This window comes from Quercus lobata, chromosome 8 (genome assembly GCF_001633185.2).
Source record: "Quercus lobata isolate SW786 chromosome 8, ValleyOak3.0 Primary Assembly, whole genome shotgun sequence".
NCBI classification, from domain to species: domain Eukaryota; kingdom Viridiplantae; phylum Streptophyta; class Magnoliopsida; order Fagales; family Fagaceae; genus Quercus; species Quercus lobata.
In genome coordinates, this window is record NC_044911.1 from 64294348 (window position 1) to 64311444 (window position 17097).

The 17097-nt window shown below is 32.4% G+C and overlaps 2 protein-coding genes across 3 annotated transcripts; one reads left to right on the plus strand and one right to left on the minus strand.

The window, feature by feature from the left end:
* The first annotated feature begins 10387 nt into the window (after positions 1–10387).
* On the plus strand, positions 10388–12253 carry LOC115957750. Its single transcript, XM_031076073.1, has 4 exons — positions 10388–10624; positions 11374–11499; positions 11639–11809; positions 11926–12253. Exons 1-4 carry the CDS (start codon positions 10547–10549, stop codon positions 12013–12015), a joined length of 465 nt encoding a protein of 154 aa, XP_030931933.1. The 5' UTR covers positions 10388–10546; the 3' UTR covers positions 12016–12253.
* A 1926-nt stretch (positions 12254–14179) lies between these two features.
* On the minus strand, positions 14180–16979 carry LOC115957860 (BTB/POZ domain-containing protein At3g56230). Of its 2 annotated transcripts, none has more exons than XM_031076199.1 (3): positions 16714–16979; positions 15226–15405; positions 14180–14813 (listed from the first exon to the last, which is right to left on the minus strand). In XM_031076199.1, the coding sequence occupies exons 1-3, from the start codon at positions 16867–16869 to the stop codon at positions 14364–14366; spliced, it is 786 nt and encodes a 261-aa protein (XP_030932059.1). In that variant the 5' UTR covers positions 16870–16979; the 3' UTR covers positions 14180–14363. The 2 variants fall into 2 exon arrangements, with proteins under 2 accessions (XP_030932059.1, XP_030932060.1); XM_031076200.1 differs by having other exon boundaries at positions 16719–16880.
* Between the last annotated feature and the right edge of the window lie 118 nt (positions 16980–17097).

Below are 17097 nucleotides of genomic sequence, written 5' to 3' on the forward strand. Positions count from 1 at the left end.
GTTAGGGGTTATCAAGTTAACATACACCCAAAAACAAAAAAATGTTGCTTTCACATTCTGTAGTGCAGAATCAACACTTTTGAGGTTAAACTAATTGATTTACATTAGGGGATGTAATTTTAACCCTAAAATTGTTGCTTCTCTTACTTCTGTACCTTTCTCTTATTGGTTAATAAAGTGAGCTTGGCTATGTCATATCACTTTGATTTAATTTTGTACTTGCAGCATTAAAATATTAACCTGCTCTTGTGATTGGAAAATGATTTTGCTTTCTGAAAATAGAAATGTCAAGGACACAAATTTTTTCCCAACTTGTTAATGTGGTAAATTATAATTGGAACATGATTGTTTTTATATGAACATATCACTAACACCTTTTTTATTTTGAATAAATCACAATCAGCTATGTCAATAGTAGTGAAAAATTTGGTATCACTTGACTTATTAAGGGTGTGTTTAGATACCACTTATTTGCTGAAAACTAAAAACTTATTGTTAAAAACACTGTAGTAAAATAATTTTTAAATGTGTAAATAGTATTGTAGGACCCAAATTTATATTGAAATTTGTGTTTGGATGACTTTTGTGGGTCCGTGAACAGTGCCTTGGGACCCACATTTTTTCAGCAAAATGCATAAACACAGACACAGAATACTTCCCAAATGCACACTAATTGTTTGGGTTTATTTGAATACCGCTTATTGCTAAAAACTGAAACTGAAACTGAAATTATTGTAGCGAAATAATTTTTAAATGTGTTAATAGTGCCGTGGGACCCAGTTTTAAAGTTAGATTTGCGTTTTTCCGTGCTTGCGGGTCCAGTGAACAATGCATGAGATCCAGCCAAAAAACGCAAACATGCAAAATAATTCACTCTGCCGCTATCCAAACTTACACTTAGGATCTGTTTGGATATCGCTTATTGTTGAAAACTGAAAATACTGTAGTAAAATAATTTTTAAATGTGTGAATAGTACCGTGGGATCCAGTTTTAAAGTTGATTTTGTCAGATTTCGTACTTGCAGGTCCTGTGAACAATACATGGGACCCAAGGACAAAAACGCAAACGCCGGTTCCGTGAACAATGCATAGGACCCAGAGACAAGGACCCAGAGACAAAAACGCAAATGCGAGTCTTGTGAACAATGCACGGGACCCAGAGACAAAAACGCAGACGCGCAAAACGTGTTGCTGTGCTGCTATCCAAACTCACACTTAGGCTAGGTTTGTGCACGGGACCCAGAGACAAAAACGCAGATGCGGGTCCCGTAAACAATGCATGGGACCTAGGGACAAAAATGCAGACGCGCAAAACATGTTGTTGTGCAGCTATCCAAACTCACACTTAGGTTGGGTTTGGATTGTGATGAAAAGGAAAAAAAATGGGTGTCTATGTTTTTCTTGTGGGTTCCATGCACTGTTCACGGGACCTATAAGTACGAATTTCAACAAAAAATTGGATCTCATGATACTATTCATATATTTAAAAATTATTTTATTACAGTATTTTTAATTTTCAGTAATAAATAGTATCCAAACACCCTTAGAAAGCGTATGGATCAATGAATCGCGTTTCTTTTTTTTTTGGGCAACAACCTTCAATCACGGATCCAATGATAGGTTTCAAAGGGTTTGAGAAGCCCATCAGCAACACCATTACTGCGGGCCCCAGGTTTTGTATTAGAAAAAGTCATCTAAAATCTACTGAACCCGTTTGAAAATCATCTGGAATCTATTTAACGCTGCAGAACTAGGTGCTACTATTTATAACCAATTTGCACGTTGACTCGTTGAGTATGCTTATCTTCTATAATGCATCAAACAAAAGAGTGCAAGTACTACTTATTATTTTCCCCGTGAAGAGATAGTAGAATCTCACTCCAATCCATAAAATCAAGTGAATCAGTACATGAACAGTGTTCAAGTATTATGCTTATAACACGACAGAAAATTATAGCTGTAACCAATTGCACAGAACTTTCACATGACAGACAAATAGCACTTTTTTGTAAACTATATTGTAACTTACTAATGTTTCAGAAATATGTATGGATGTACCATTTTTTGGATATTCAAGTTGAGTGAAATCGAGTTTTCTATGGTACTCGAGTTTATGGAACTCGAGTACTATAGAAAAATTTTGAAAATTTTTCAGAGTATATTTTTTCAAAGATTTCGAGTTTTTGAAACTCAAGTTTCACATCAAACTCGAGTTCTTGAAAATTTTGAAAATTTTTCAGAATATATTTTTTCAAAGAACTCGAGTTTTTGAAACTCGAGTTTCACAGCAAACTCGAATTTCAAAAAGGTAATATATCTCTACATATTTCCAAAATCACAGTAGATTTATAATTTTTTTTGCTAAATAATGGTAGTGGGCCATTTTTTTCCTACTTTTTACTATTGGTAAACAGTAAAGTGATCGACAATGTCTTGTAAAAATCAAGGTGCATCTAATATCGTCATGACAATCTGAGACCTTAACCATGGAAAAGAGCCATTCAAATTACAGACAGATAGATCTTATTTGTTGGGAGTCAAAGTAGCCTTTCTCCATCTAAGTGATTGCATGTCCTTTTTGGCATACTGCTGTAACCCTACATATTATAAAACCTATTGTACACAAATCAGAGAAGAGGTCATTTTCAAAATGCTAGGAAGTCTAAAAACTCTTCCTCCTCATTCCAAGAAAATCAAAAGCTTCTCCTATATTTTAGTGGGGGACCTAAAGAAAATTGTTGCACTTGCATACCAAATCAGACATCAAGCCGAAATGCAACAATCTCTGGCCTCTCATTCACTATCCAGAAATCAACAAAGAGTCGCAAAAACTGAAAACACACCCTTCTGATATGTCTAATAGATATGGCCTCTGCAGGGTACATATCCCTCTCTCTCTCTCTTGTGCAACTGTGGTTTTTTGGTTGTTTTCACTGGTGGATTTTGCTATGGTTCCGCTTACATGTGAAGAATAAGGGACAAGCTAGGCTAGCGTGGTGTGATATGCTCCAAATATTATATAATATTCCATATTATCCTTCTGTCCTTTGTAATTGAAATAATTTCATGTTCTACAGCTGCAAACCGACCCCGTGACCTACATGGTAGCAATCTCTGAACAACAGCTACAACCATTTTTGCTTCTATCATGCATATTCATGATGTTGCTAGACAATTATTCTTTTTTAATAGTTCACCTCCAAAGATGTGGGCTATGTAACTAAATCATGAAGCTGAGTATATCAATAACTATGCAACTTAGCAGTTTTATTTATTTATTTATCAAACTGCATATTTGGTTTTCAAACTTTAAATTTTATTTCAAAAATTGTTTTTATATTCTAAAATATTTCACAAGTTTCTATACTTTTAAAAGTGTTCAAAAGTCATTCTATAGAGGGAAAATAGTAACATAACAAACAAAATATATACTACAATATAGGCTTCATGTTATTGAAGTGGTTTCATTTTCTTTATGTGTATTTTACTTTGTCAACATTTTTCATATATTTTATAAATAAATAAATAAAAAAAACATTTTCCATCTATTAGACGGTGGTAAGGATTTTTAAAAATATTTTGAAGTATAAAAATGTTTCATTTGAAATAAAACTAAAAGCTTGGGATCCAAACATGTAATTTAATGGAATGGACGATTGTAGGTTTAATTCATCATAAATATATAGTAGTATGAGATTTGTAAAATTAGATTTTTTGTTATTTAAATATTAAAAAATACACATGCATAGACTGTGTGTTTATCTAAGAGGGGAGAAGAAAATGAATACCATAATTAAGTTTTTTTTTTTGCCGAAGAAATACCATAATATTAAGTTTACTAATTAACTTCGTGGGCCCGAAATCGAGTATAGCTATTAAGCAAGGGCTTCGAGAATGGTGCAAAAGGATCGTCATTTTCACACTTATTACAGACTTACAGTCCTAAGAGATTGGACAACTGACCAATAAGCTCTCATTACACGTATAGTCCAGTCCACGTCTTGCATTTATCATGAGGGAAAATATTCATGTAATTTTCTTCGGATGAATAACCCCCTATGCACGTAGTTTCCCCGTGAATTACCGAGAACAATCAGAATTGGAGGAAACATATATATATATATATATATATATATATATATATGAAGGGCAGCGGCATCTATTAGTTTATTCTTTTACCACCTTGAACAAGAGAGCCAAACATCTTATATTGGTGGAGGTTAACTTATCTAGAGTTTATTGCATGTATATATAGCAGAAATTTTTAGTATATACAGATAGTAATACTAGATAAGAAAACAATAGATGCTTGAGATAATGTGCAGTGATCAATTCGGAAGGAAAAAAAAGTTTTACCAAAGAAGAGACAATGTAGAAATCCAAAAAGAGACAATGTAATATAGCTGTCCAGCGTGTGAGAATTTATTTGTTAATTTGCATAATGCATCTAGTATTCTCTTACCACAAAGGAAAAAACTTAAGTGTTCTAGGAGCAATGCTCCTTCCTCTCACATGAAGGGTGGGCCTCACGCGTGGGTTCCACCATAAGACCCACCCCTCATGTGAGAGGGGAGAGTATTACTCCCAGAGCATATAAGAATTATCCGACCACAAAAAGCTCATAACAACAAAGTATGGCTAAAATTCCAATGGGAAGTGACCTCTTTATTCTTCTAACGTGTGTATGCGGGTGTCTGAAGAGAGAGAGAGTGTGTGTGTTTGCATCGTGAAAATGACTTCTCTACTTCAATAAAAAAACACACTTTTCATACATATATAATTTTGATGTTGAATATTAATAATTTGATGTTGTATTTATACATTTTCTATCACTCCAATTTTTTTATTTTTTATTTTTGATAGGATCTATCACTCCAATTGAATGCACATATATAGAGCGAAACATCTTGTTTTGTTTTCATATCTCATAACTTCATATTATATCCTTGCAGATTCTTTAATTAATTGCCATCAAGAATACGGCCAATTTTTTTTTTTTTTTAAATGCCAACAAGAACTCTCTCTCTCAACAGAGGCTTCTCACTCGAAACTTTTTACTTTTATTAGATTTGTTAATTTCACATGTGCATGTGAATGTACCTTCCCGAAGTGCGACTCACGTGAGTTTTGCTAGCAAGTCACAAGAATCCTAAAATGCTTCTCTCTGCAAAAGGATAAAATATATAGTATATATTACGAGAAATAAAGAAAGCAAAATATTGATGATAATGATGATGAACTTGTTTAGATAACTAGCTTCATAAGTTTGTCATCTTATGATGGACTTGAAATTCATTTTCAAATAATATGGAATGCCACGAGAATGATTCTCAAAAAAAAAAAAAAAAGGAATGCCACGAGAAGTATTTCTTAACTTAATGTTACTTTAATTGCATGATTAGGCAATAAAATATGACACTTCGGTTTGTTTTGGGTGCGCATGATATAATTAATAATTGATATAAGTAGACAGAAAAACGCATACACGTAAGCAATGGATTACTATAACTCACATCACTTGCTAATGATAGTACTAATTACCAAACCCTAGGTCTAGGTGTTTCAATAACTTTGAACCTAAGGTTTAGAATATATACTTTATAGTAAAAGCCCTTCCTAAAATTTTTATTAAAAAAATTTATAGTAAAAGCATTAATTCTCCATCCGTTCAATTCTTCATTATAATACATGTGAATTAAAACAATGAATTTCGGAAAAGGAATCTTCTTAATCTCCAACTTTTTTGCATGTAACAAACCATCAACAAGCTTAGTGACTCCTATCAAAAAAAAAAAAAAAAAAGCTTAGTGACTAGTTATGTGATTGAGTGGTGTAAACTAATTAATGAACCCATTTGTTCTAGGTGTACAATTTCCTGCCTCTCCATTAATTTTTTCCCTTTTTTTTTTTTTTCGTAGAAAGCGTGAGGTACGTAGCTATCTATAATAGATGAAAATTTCTCCTTTAATTTGTGACACTTACGATATATTCTTGTATATACCGTTTGTATTTTTTTTTTTTTTCAATCTCAATTTTTATTTTTTTAATACTCAGTGACTGGTTTATGAAAGATATTTAGTTGAAGGGAAGCAAATAGAAATACTAATAATTTCAAGAAGTGCCAAGACAAATTGCTTATCTGTTTTAACTTGTATTTTTCCCACTTTTTCTCAATATATCATCTTCTCGATAAGCATCCAGTCACGCTCATTTGACAAAATGCTGAAGTTCAGTATTATGCCATTTAGCGTTTCAAAAGTTGGATGCTTCCTGAAGATAAAACAAACTCAATTGTATAGCATTGAAGAAATTAAAGAATGCTGAGGCTGTCAAGATTGAAAAGAAAACTACGTCAATAATTGATACATTCACTTAAAAAAAAAAGAGTATTTTTTTTGTAATATTGACTACAACTCTAATGGAAAATCAAGAGCAAGTAAAAAATCAATTGATTCTCAACAAATTGAAAATGAAATCCCCATATATAACTCATGCACTATACAGCTTGATTGAAAGCAGGTTATATTATTATTATTTAGAAAAATTACATTTTAAACCATATGGTCTAAGTAGATGACAAACTAAACATTATAATTTCAAAAATAACAAATTAAATCATATAATTTCAAAAATATAACAAACTAAATCTCAAGTACATGTTTGAATGAATAATATAGTATTGATTAAGTCTTTAATTTGTTACTTTTAAAACTATATGATTTAATTTATTACATAAGTTTAAATTTTTTATTATTATTATCAAATTAGATCTAAAACTGTATAGGAGTGTATAGGAAAAGTATTTTTATAATGGAAGGTGGCAAGAGACAAGGTTGGAGCAGGGGTATATGTATGGAGAGCGTTGTTGTGTTGTAATGATTAATGGGCACACATGTGAATAGGGGTGGGTACGTGATTTGTCCGTGTTGAATGGAGACAATGTTGCAAGCAATAAGGAGCTGCTCTCTAAAACTTTGCGTATCAACTGTTTGATAACACGTCTCGTGATACACTCATCGATCAGAGATAGCCTAGCTAGAACAAAAGCTAAATCAGTCTCTGGAGACTTCGGATAATTAGATAGGTTCAAGCCTTCTATTGCCACTTGGACGCCACTTGATCTTCACATCAATGGTTTCTGGTACCTAACCTGTCCCTAGTTTCTGGCATTTGAGTTGTCATTTCATTTGGTAAGCTAAAATTAACTAGTGATTGATGTGATTAATTTGCACTTACTGATGATTAATATCAAATTTAATTGTGTTTAGGAAAAGACAATATTGTTTAGATTTTAAAGTAATGTTATAGTTATAAACTATTTTATAACATTTTTATAAACTGTTGATGTGACTAATCTTTTATTGGTTTTCATTTTGACTTACGTATACTATTAATATCATTTTTTTATTTACCAATAATGACTCATCATATCAATAGTTTATAAAAAAATTTGTAAAATAGTTTGTATTTCTAGCATTATTCTATTGTTTATATAGGCATTGTAAATTTGCCAATAATACAATATGTACCATATATATTGCCAAGTACACGTAGAACAACCAGTTTATTAGCATCAAATGTATTTGAGTATATATTTTGGTACAACAAAGTAAAAATACCGTAAAATAAATCAAAGTCAAATGCATTTTGCATGGTCTCTCTCTCTCTCTCTAAATTAGGGCTCCTCAATAATGTACACATATTATATTGCAAAACTACTGTTGCTGCAAAACTACTGTTGCTCTTCCAACAAGTTTTAAAGAAAAATGTTAAAATTTAAAACTATTATAAATTTTAGGCAAAAATACAAAATTGACCCTCTAACTTTCACATTTTTTCATTTCAGTCCTCTAACTTTCAGTTTTGTCAATTCAGTCCTCTAACTTTCAATTTTTGTCAATTCAAGACTCCGTTACAAATCTATTATTGCTACCATTACACCCACCAAAACAACGCCGTTTTGCATGTGGTTTTTTTATTTTTTTATTTTTTTTATTTTTATTTTTTATAATTCGGAATTAAAAGAAAATAAGAAAAATTACAACACCTCATCGATCACGCCGCCTCTCTCTTACTCGCCCCCAAAATCCATCCCGGCGATGTTGTTGCTCTCTCTTTTCCCAACACTATCGAGGTAAACACTCAATTTTCTTTCTTTTTTATTTTCCTTCATTTTCTCACTAACCAAACACAATAAACAAAATTTAAAATTTTAACTTTTTTATTTTTGGTTTTGTGCAGTTTGTGGTGATGTTCTTGGCAGTGATTCGATGCCGAGCCATAGCAGCGCCATTGAACCAGGCTTACACGGCGGAGGAGTTCAAGTTTTACCTTTCCGACTCTGAGTCAAAGCTTTTGATTACACCGAAAGAAGGACTTCAACCGGCTCAATCCACCGCTTCCAAGCTGAAACTCCCTCACGTGACCACTACGCTCTCAGACGGCGCGTCAAGTATCAGCATCGGAAACTCTGTTTCCACCGATTCGAACTTCGAATCTGTTAAGGAACTCGTGAACGATCTATCCGACGTGGCACTCTTCTTGCACACGTCAGGCACCACGAGCCGACCCAAGGACAGGCAAGGAAGAGCTACGGTAAAGCAAGGCAGAGAACACCCATCTCCGATTCAGTCAAGGCAGAGCAGCGAGGTGGTTTACACGGTGAGCAGTGGCAGCGAACTCAGTCGCCGGTGAACTCAGTCTCTCTCTCTCTCTCAAACCGGCTCACTCTCCCTCTCTTTCTCTCTCAAAGTTAAGGATTGGAATCCTTTTGTTTTGTTTTGATTCAAGGGATGTCGTTTTGATTCAGCAAGGTATTTAGCTTTTTTTTTTTTTTTTTTTAATTTTCTTTTAATTCCAAATAATTAAAAAAAAAGAAGCAAAACGGTGTCATTTTGGCGTGTGTAATGGCAGTAGGTAACAGATTTGTAACGGAGCCTTGAATTGACAAAAATTGAAAGTTAGAGGACTGAATTGATAAAACTGAAAGTTAGAGGACTGAAATGAAAAAAATGTGAAAGTTAGAGGGTCAATTTTGCATTTTTGCCTAAATTTTAATATAGAAGACAAATTACATTCAATTTGATCAACGTTACATTAACATAATAAATAAATAATTTAATTGTGGTTAAAGATCAACATTAGTAATTTATACTACTCATAAAATTTATGATATTCCTACCACCCCTCAATTTACCCCATGTACGTTGTAAATGAGGTGGTTTTGATGAACTTTTATTATCTCAAAACTTTAAACATGACAAACAAACTAATACTTACTAATCACTATTAGATCATTATGGAAAGTGTGCATATATATGCATGCTGACTTTATTCTTTACATGGCAGGAAAATATTTTTCACAAATTCCGAGAGGAAGGATTTATAAATCTCAATATCTCATTAGATGAGAAGTTGTAGCAGAGTGGCATACATATGAGAGAGAGAGAGAGAGAGGGGACAAAATGCCGGCTGGTGAGAGAGGAGGGGAAAGAGGCTAAAAAAAAAAAAAAAAAGTCCCCCCGTGAGGAGTGTTTGGAGGCATTCCGAAATCACAACTAAACATCCTTTTGTTGCTTCCTCTACACTTCTTTCGATGGCCAATTTTCACTCCCTACCTCCCCTCACCATCACGAGCTTATGATTCCCTCCGTTCCCTCCTTGCGTTAAGTTATATGCCAACTCTCATTTACTCTTTACCATTCTGTCCTTCTGCCCCTCCTTTTCGGAGTGAAATAATATTATAGGAATAAGGTATGAGTAATGCTGAGAATACTAACTTTGACATAATTTTGTACCATAATTCATTACATGACGAGTTCTAATTAGTAAAAATATATCCCTACATGGCTCACATGACGAGTTACTCATAAGGTATTGGATATAACTTTTTATTGAAAATTTTATTTAAGAATGATTACATATAATTATTCTTGAGTGAAAAAAAAAAAAAAAAAACTAGACAACTTAAAAAACTAATTATACGCATATTATTTAGCAAATTATTTATTCATCCTAAAATCTTGGCTGTGTAGAAAGTCATATTATAATGATAATAACAAATTATTAAATCTTTTATTAAACTTGCTTTGAAACTTTTCTGGAATAGACAATTTTTTTTACAGTAGCTATCATTTAACAACTTAGTTGATCTGTTTATTAGTTTATTTAGGAAAATGCGCTTCTTATTTCTTTTTGGAGATGAGGAAAATTCTTTCATTTTTAATGAATTGTTTGTTTCCAAATCCTACACAAAGTAGCTAGAAAAATGCTATTTTTTACTTCTTTTTTTAAATGGGGAAAAATAAATATTATATATATATTTATTTGAAGGATCAAAAGGGCAGTTTGGTAAGTTGAGCTCCACTTTGTGTTGTATTTTGTTGTGAAGAAACTGAGGCAGTCATGTGGAAGCTAGCAAACAGAAGATCATATCGATTTGAGAGCTCATCCCTTTCTTTTAAACAGCCTAAGAGCCTCACAGAAGAGTTCAAAGGAAGGGAAAGAGAAAGCTGAAGAAAAAGAAGATAAAGAGAAACAATATCCCATGGTTTCTAGGGAGCACAAGAGGGCAGCACTGCATGAGAAGCTGCAACTACTTCGTTCCATTACTAACTCTCATGCTGTAATTCCCTGCTTTATTTCCTGAGGCTTTTGCTTCCATTGGCTTTCTTCTTACATATATTCTCATGGATTAGGTCATTTTACATAAGAATGTTCCATTAAGCAGAATTGTAACTCTCACTTTTAATTTCACCTCCTCTTTCAGTTCATCCTTCTTCTTTTGTTTTGTTATTAGAATACTTTGTTTTCCAGATTTGGTCTTCTTTCATGTTTTTCCTAACTCTATATTTGGATGGAGATTTTTGTATACTATGATCATCTTCCTCTTTACCCTCCACTCAACTCCCTCTGTTCCAAACATATCCTAAACTCTTATAGATGCACCTCAGTCCAATATATTCATCTCCTATTCTCTCTCTCTCTCTCTCTCTCTCTCTCTCTCTCTCTCTCTCTCTCATTCCATGATGACACAATTTAGAATAAATTAATAAACATAAGTTACTTTTTTTTTTTTGAATCTAAACATAAGTTACTAGACCTATAATTAAATGAGAGGGTGATATCTCAATAACCCAGATACAATGTTCTTGTTCTTTTTCTCTTTTTTATGAAGATTGGTAACCTAGATGCAACTTAGTTTGCAATTGCCAATAAGCATTGGCTTAGTTGGCACGTCCCTGTCTAAGATTTAATCCCCCACCCCTAACTTAATGTTGAAAAAAATTCTGTGGTCCTTATTTAAGGATAGAATATAAAATATGCACAATTGGATTCTAACTCACAGCTACTTATTTTGTGCATGTTTGGCAGCTAAACGAGAACTCAATCATAATAGACGCATCAAAGTATATTCAAGAGCTAAAGCAGAAAGTAGAAAGACTGAATCAAGATATAGCAACTTCAAGAACCTCAAGTGATCAAAATCCATTGCCTGTGGTACATACATAGTCTAACATCTATTCTATCTTCTCTCCCACCATCAATGCAATTCTAAATGTTTAAGTTAATTTTCTTATTTTTCACAAATAACATTTCTATTAGTCGTATTAACCTATAGCTAGTAAATTTTCCACAGGTTTCTGTAACAACCCTAGAGAAGGGCTACCTAATAAATGTGTTATCAGAGAAGAGTTGCCCAGGCCTGCTTGTCTCCATATTGGAAGCCTTCGAAGAACTGGGTCTTACTGTTCTTGAAGCTAGGGTTTCTTGTACTGATAATTTCCGGTTACAAGCAGTTGGAGGAGAAGTAAGATCATTTAAATTTTTTTTTTAAAATTTCTGTAACAAAATATCAACAATTAATGAAGATACATACATACATATGTAGAACTAGCGGTAAGAATGTTGAAATGTTTCTTTCAGGATGAAGAACAAGGCGAAAACATTAATGCTCAAGTGGTGAAACAAGCAGTGGTGCAAGCTATTAAGAACTGGAGTGAGAGTTCTGAATAAGTGTAATCAAATATCCGCGGTGTTATATTTATCATTTGCTTCTATTATCTTTTTTGTTGTGGGTAGGCATTGTTGCTAATCAAGAACCCCTGCTTCAAAAATTATGAAGTAGATTGAAGATCACAAACAAGTACCAAGAAAACAAATAACTTTAGGTTTACCAGAATTTATTAGGCATTTGGCACGTGCATTTCTTGGCTTTTAATATATATTGCACAACAACAACAAAATTTCTTGAGCTGAGAGATGATTCCTTAGCATATATGCTTATAGTTTTGTTTTGTGGAAGTGTTTATTGCTTAAATTCCATGGAATTTCAATCTGCTTTCCACTTAATGCCTCGGTACATTTTCACTCAACTTTTTGTGAGGTGCATGAATTACGTATATAATTCTATCTGTGCCTTTGGAAAGTTCAATGAATTAAAATTAGGGCAAAATCTAAGTATAATTCTTATACATTCAGTTTTTCAATTAAATTTTGACATCAGTTAAATTAATTAACCTATACAGTACAAACAACGTTAACCTTTACAAATACAATTAAATTCAATACAATCATGTGTGTAAATGTAATTCTATATTCGAATTTAATTGAAAACTTAATATACGATACTTAAAAAATTGTATTTAAGTTTTGTCCTTAAAGTTAATCCTATATTAATTGGTCATTGTTTTCCCCTCTCTGTGGTTAGATCTTTTCCATTTCAAAACTTTAAATGGGTTGGAGTATTGGGTTTGAATTACAGTGCGGTATCCTATAAAACCAGAGCCACTAGCTACGAGCAATTACACAAAGAGGAACAAAACAAATTGTCTCTTCATGGAGTTGCACATAATGTGGAAGTACACGTGACACCTTCCTGACCAAGTAGAACTAATATTCGCTATGTGTAAGAGTCATGTGACTAAACAAGCAGTGATCGTATAACATGAAGTACTGGCACAACAACAAAGCCATATATAAGACTACTTTCTTTGTTTTTTATTCCTCTGATGTTTATGCAGTGAGGAACTTTGTAGATTCTGCAATGGATGTTTTTATTGTGCATGTCTGCTTTAAGCCTCAAACTGGTCAGACCAAATGTAAAAAGTCTGATCAGTACGTAAATTTTTCATCACTACATAATTTTGAATCTATGGCTAATAGTTTGAAATAACTGAGAAGATAGAGGGAAAAACAAACAAGGAATTTACGTACTGAGATAATTAAGGTCCGGATAAGTATCCTATAGGTCAATAAATTGTGATCATTAACTACTCAAGTGAGGACTATATTCAACATGTCATAACTCATAACTAATCATCACGGCCATAGGAATTTGTTATGGGCTTATAGCTCGCTCGTATCTTATGTGTTGGTAATATGAACAAAGGAACTTTTGATATTGTAAAAATATTTCAGGAACAAAATTTTTATACAAGTATGATCTATAAACTGCTATGGATATGGTAAGTAAAAACATGTAACATAAGGCATGAGTATTTGACGTGCATAGCATGCAAATTATCAATTATCATATTGATATAATATAATTTCATCTACGATGTTTCAATCTTGACCAAAAAAGAAACTTTGATCTTTTATCTCATTAATAAAAAAATATATCTAATATTATATATAAAAACATAACCATTTTTTCTGCAATTAAGACTGTACTGCCACATAGGAAAAAATACCCATCTAACTTTCAACCACGTTCACAATTAAAAAAACGATAAATTATATTGTTTCACAATCTTAACACCGTTTGATAATTTCTCGGTATATAAAAGAAAAATAACCGGTTAAAATACAATGGACACAGAGATATATAGAAATAGAGAGTTTGAAGTAAAAGACCAAGCAAGCTTAAAATTTAAGTTTGACCTTAAATTTCAAATAAAGTTACCTATTGATTTCAATAGTGATAAAACAGGGACTTTGGTTATGACCATATGGCGGGGAAAGCAATTCCAAGAAACTTAGAATAATACCACAATGGATTAGAAGATAGTATATCTTCCATGAGAAGATCCTTAGAAGAATTTACTGTTTTAGGTAACCATTATAATAGCCATAGCTAGGGCATATATAAAATTAATTAGTTGATATCAAATGGTGTATTAAACAAGTAAATGATGTGTTGTATTCGGAGACATTAGTGATTTTCATGTCAGAGGCATATAAAAAACCAATACAAATTTACTAATAGTTTATATAAATCTCATCTACAAAGAATCCCTTATGGTGCTTGACTACTTGTTCAATATGTAAGTTGATTTTATAAAGAAATTTCAACAGCTCCATGCATAACCTAGCTATTTTTGCCTGGAAAAAAGTATGCACATTATGCCCTTACAATGAACTCAATTTTTCCTGGCTTCCATCAACGATGCCCTTGTAATCTGGACACAAAGATGTGGATTCTTGAGTGCAAATTCATCATATCTATCTGAGAAGGCTATATCCTCAATGTTTTTGACAATGAATTTTAAAGCTGTCTCTTTCAAAGATAGGTAGGAACAAACATCTGAGATATCTAGTACATTAAGAGCATTGGATGACTTCAAAGACCTTAGCATGTGTCGCTCACAAAACTTCTGTAAGTATGGGATTTCGTACTTATCGGCTGCTAGTGATAGTGAGTAGACATGCTTCTCCATTTTCTCTTCAGGCAAGCTCCCAGTGTAGAGGAATTGCAGAAGAGACTCCAGCTCTTCATGGTTCAACTCAGACAATGTAATTATATTGTCCTTTGGTGGCGCTTTACATACATCTGAGTCTAGCATATTCTTAAATATTTGTGATCTTGTTGCCTGTAACATAATACATTACATTAATATGATTTCATTACTATTCCAGTGAATAAATACTAAAGGTACTGTTAGTTTTATTATAAAAAACTTATAAACGAATGTAATAATAAATATGATCAGTGCTACTTGAACTACATCCTAAATAAATGACTAAAATCTTTTTTTGTAATTTGCTACACGTTAGTTTGTAAGATTATTTTTTTACATACTTAACATCTAATAGTTTATAATTAAGGTAGAAAATACAATCATTATTGAAGAATATTAATTTGCAACAAAACCTTAAAAACAAGTGAGTTAATCAAACTACTTCTGGCTACAGATTTTTCTATAGAGATTATAAATTATTAGAGGACCCACTTTATCTACATAATTATATATAAAAGACAAGGAGAGACAAAGAGAGACTAACCAGTAAGGCCCTATGTGCAGGTATGGAAGGCCCATTATTGCCTGGCTTGAGTTCCATATCAGTGTGCATTTGATCTTTAAGCGCAGTAAAGAAACCCCCCTTAAGAAAGCTTACCTCCTCTTTCTGTACATTTTCCCTATCCTTCATATCACATACCCATCTTGAAACATCTAGGAGTGTCTGCAGGGGGGTAACATGAAGAACATATCAAATTATCAATATAAATATTAAATACTAATCATTAGTAAGGTTTTTTTAGCACTGTAACTTTTTTTTTTTCTTGATGTAATGAAACAATATAACTTCATTACCTGAGATCAACATGTTTAATTAACATCTAATTTCACATAAGATTTTTCAAGTCTAAGCAAGTAGTGTCATTTTATTTTTTCCAAAATGATATTTGGAATTTTTTTTCCCTCTAATTTGATTTTTGCTAAACCACATAAATAAATTCCTCTTTGTGGCCATATAAAAAAAAAAAAAAAAAAAAAATCCTCTTGGTGGCTTAAAAATTAAAATACTTCACATACGCAAGGTTTGTACCTGAGAAAATGGAAAAATTAAAAAGGAAAAACTCCTAATAAGGTTAGGCTGGATTCAGACCTCAATAAATGTAATCAGCCCATTATAGAAAAGTGTACTTAGTCCCATTGAATGGGGACTAGCTGGGCTAGAATGAGCTAATTCCAAAAGAGAATATTTCCTTCTTTTGCTCCAAACATCTAATGGGCTAATTCCGCACCTAGAAACTGTACGAAACCATATTAAGCCCACCGTGCACAATATTTACTTCTTTTCTATTTCTAAATTTTTTTAGTCTTTTTTTTTTTATAAATTTCAAAAAATACTACCAGCTTTGAGAGGAAAATTTTAACCATGAATGTCTTTATTAGAAATATTAAGAGATAAAAGTTTCAATTAAGTTACAAAACTCTTGAAAAATTAATATATAAATAAATATAGCAAATTAGTCATTTTATAATTTTGCATTATAGTGATAGTGTGTTAAATTCCACCACGTATAACTAAGAATTATAACAACAAAGCTACAAAATGACTTAATTGATACATTTACAAGTTTTTTTTTTAAAAAAAAAATACTAAACATAAACTTTTCAAATTTTATAAATTAAAATAGAGCTTGACCCAGATTTTAGGAACCATTTTTAAAAAATAAATTCTGTTCAAACAAAAATCCTCAAAACGATTTTTTTATTTATTTTAAATACCATCTCCTATGAATGAATAGCCTGTTTGCAGGAATATTTTCACCATTTGATCCAACCATACTCGATCAAACTACTAGAATGGCAAGACGACTAAAGTGCCATCTAGATTTCCATCAAATTAATCGATATATCATATGGCTTTATATACTTAAAAGATACGTAAATTATGACTAATTAAGGGAACTAATCATGAAAATAATCAAATGCACCAACTAATAATTCAAGCAACAATAAGAAACATGAATTTAGAGCTTGCCTTACACGAATTTGGGGGACCATTCCTTGCCTTTTCACTTTCAAGCTTGTTTATCAGGTTGATTATGCTCCTAGCTCCCTCATAGCAAGCCCCACATATTGTATTCCTTGGAGGCCTTAATATAACTGGCATTGATGTGCAAATTGAACAGTCCATCAGCCCTTTTTTTCTAGGCTTCCCTGTGTGTGGCAAAGTTTGATGAACCACAACAAGGAAGAAGAGGAAGAAATGAAGAATGAAAAGTAGAAGCTGTTTCGTCTTTTGAACTCAATATAAAAGGGTGGCCTTCGGCCATCCTAACTTTCTAAGTAATTGTTTATATGGCGGTTGTTGGACCTTATTCTATACCTTGTGTTAATTAAAAAAATTGAAAAAGGAACAAAG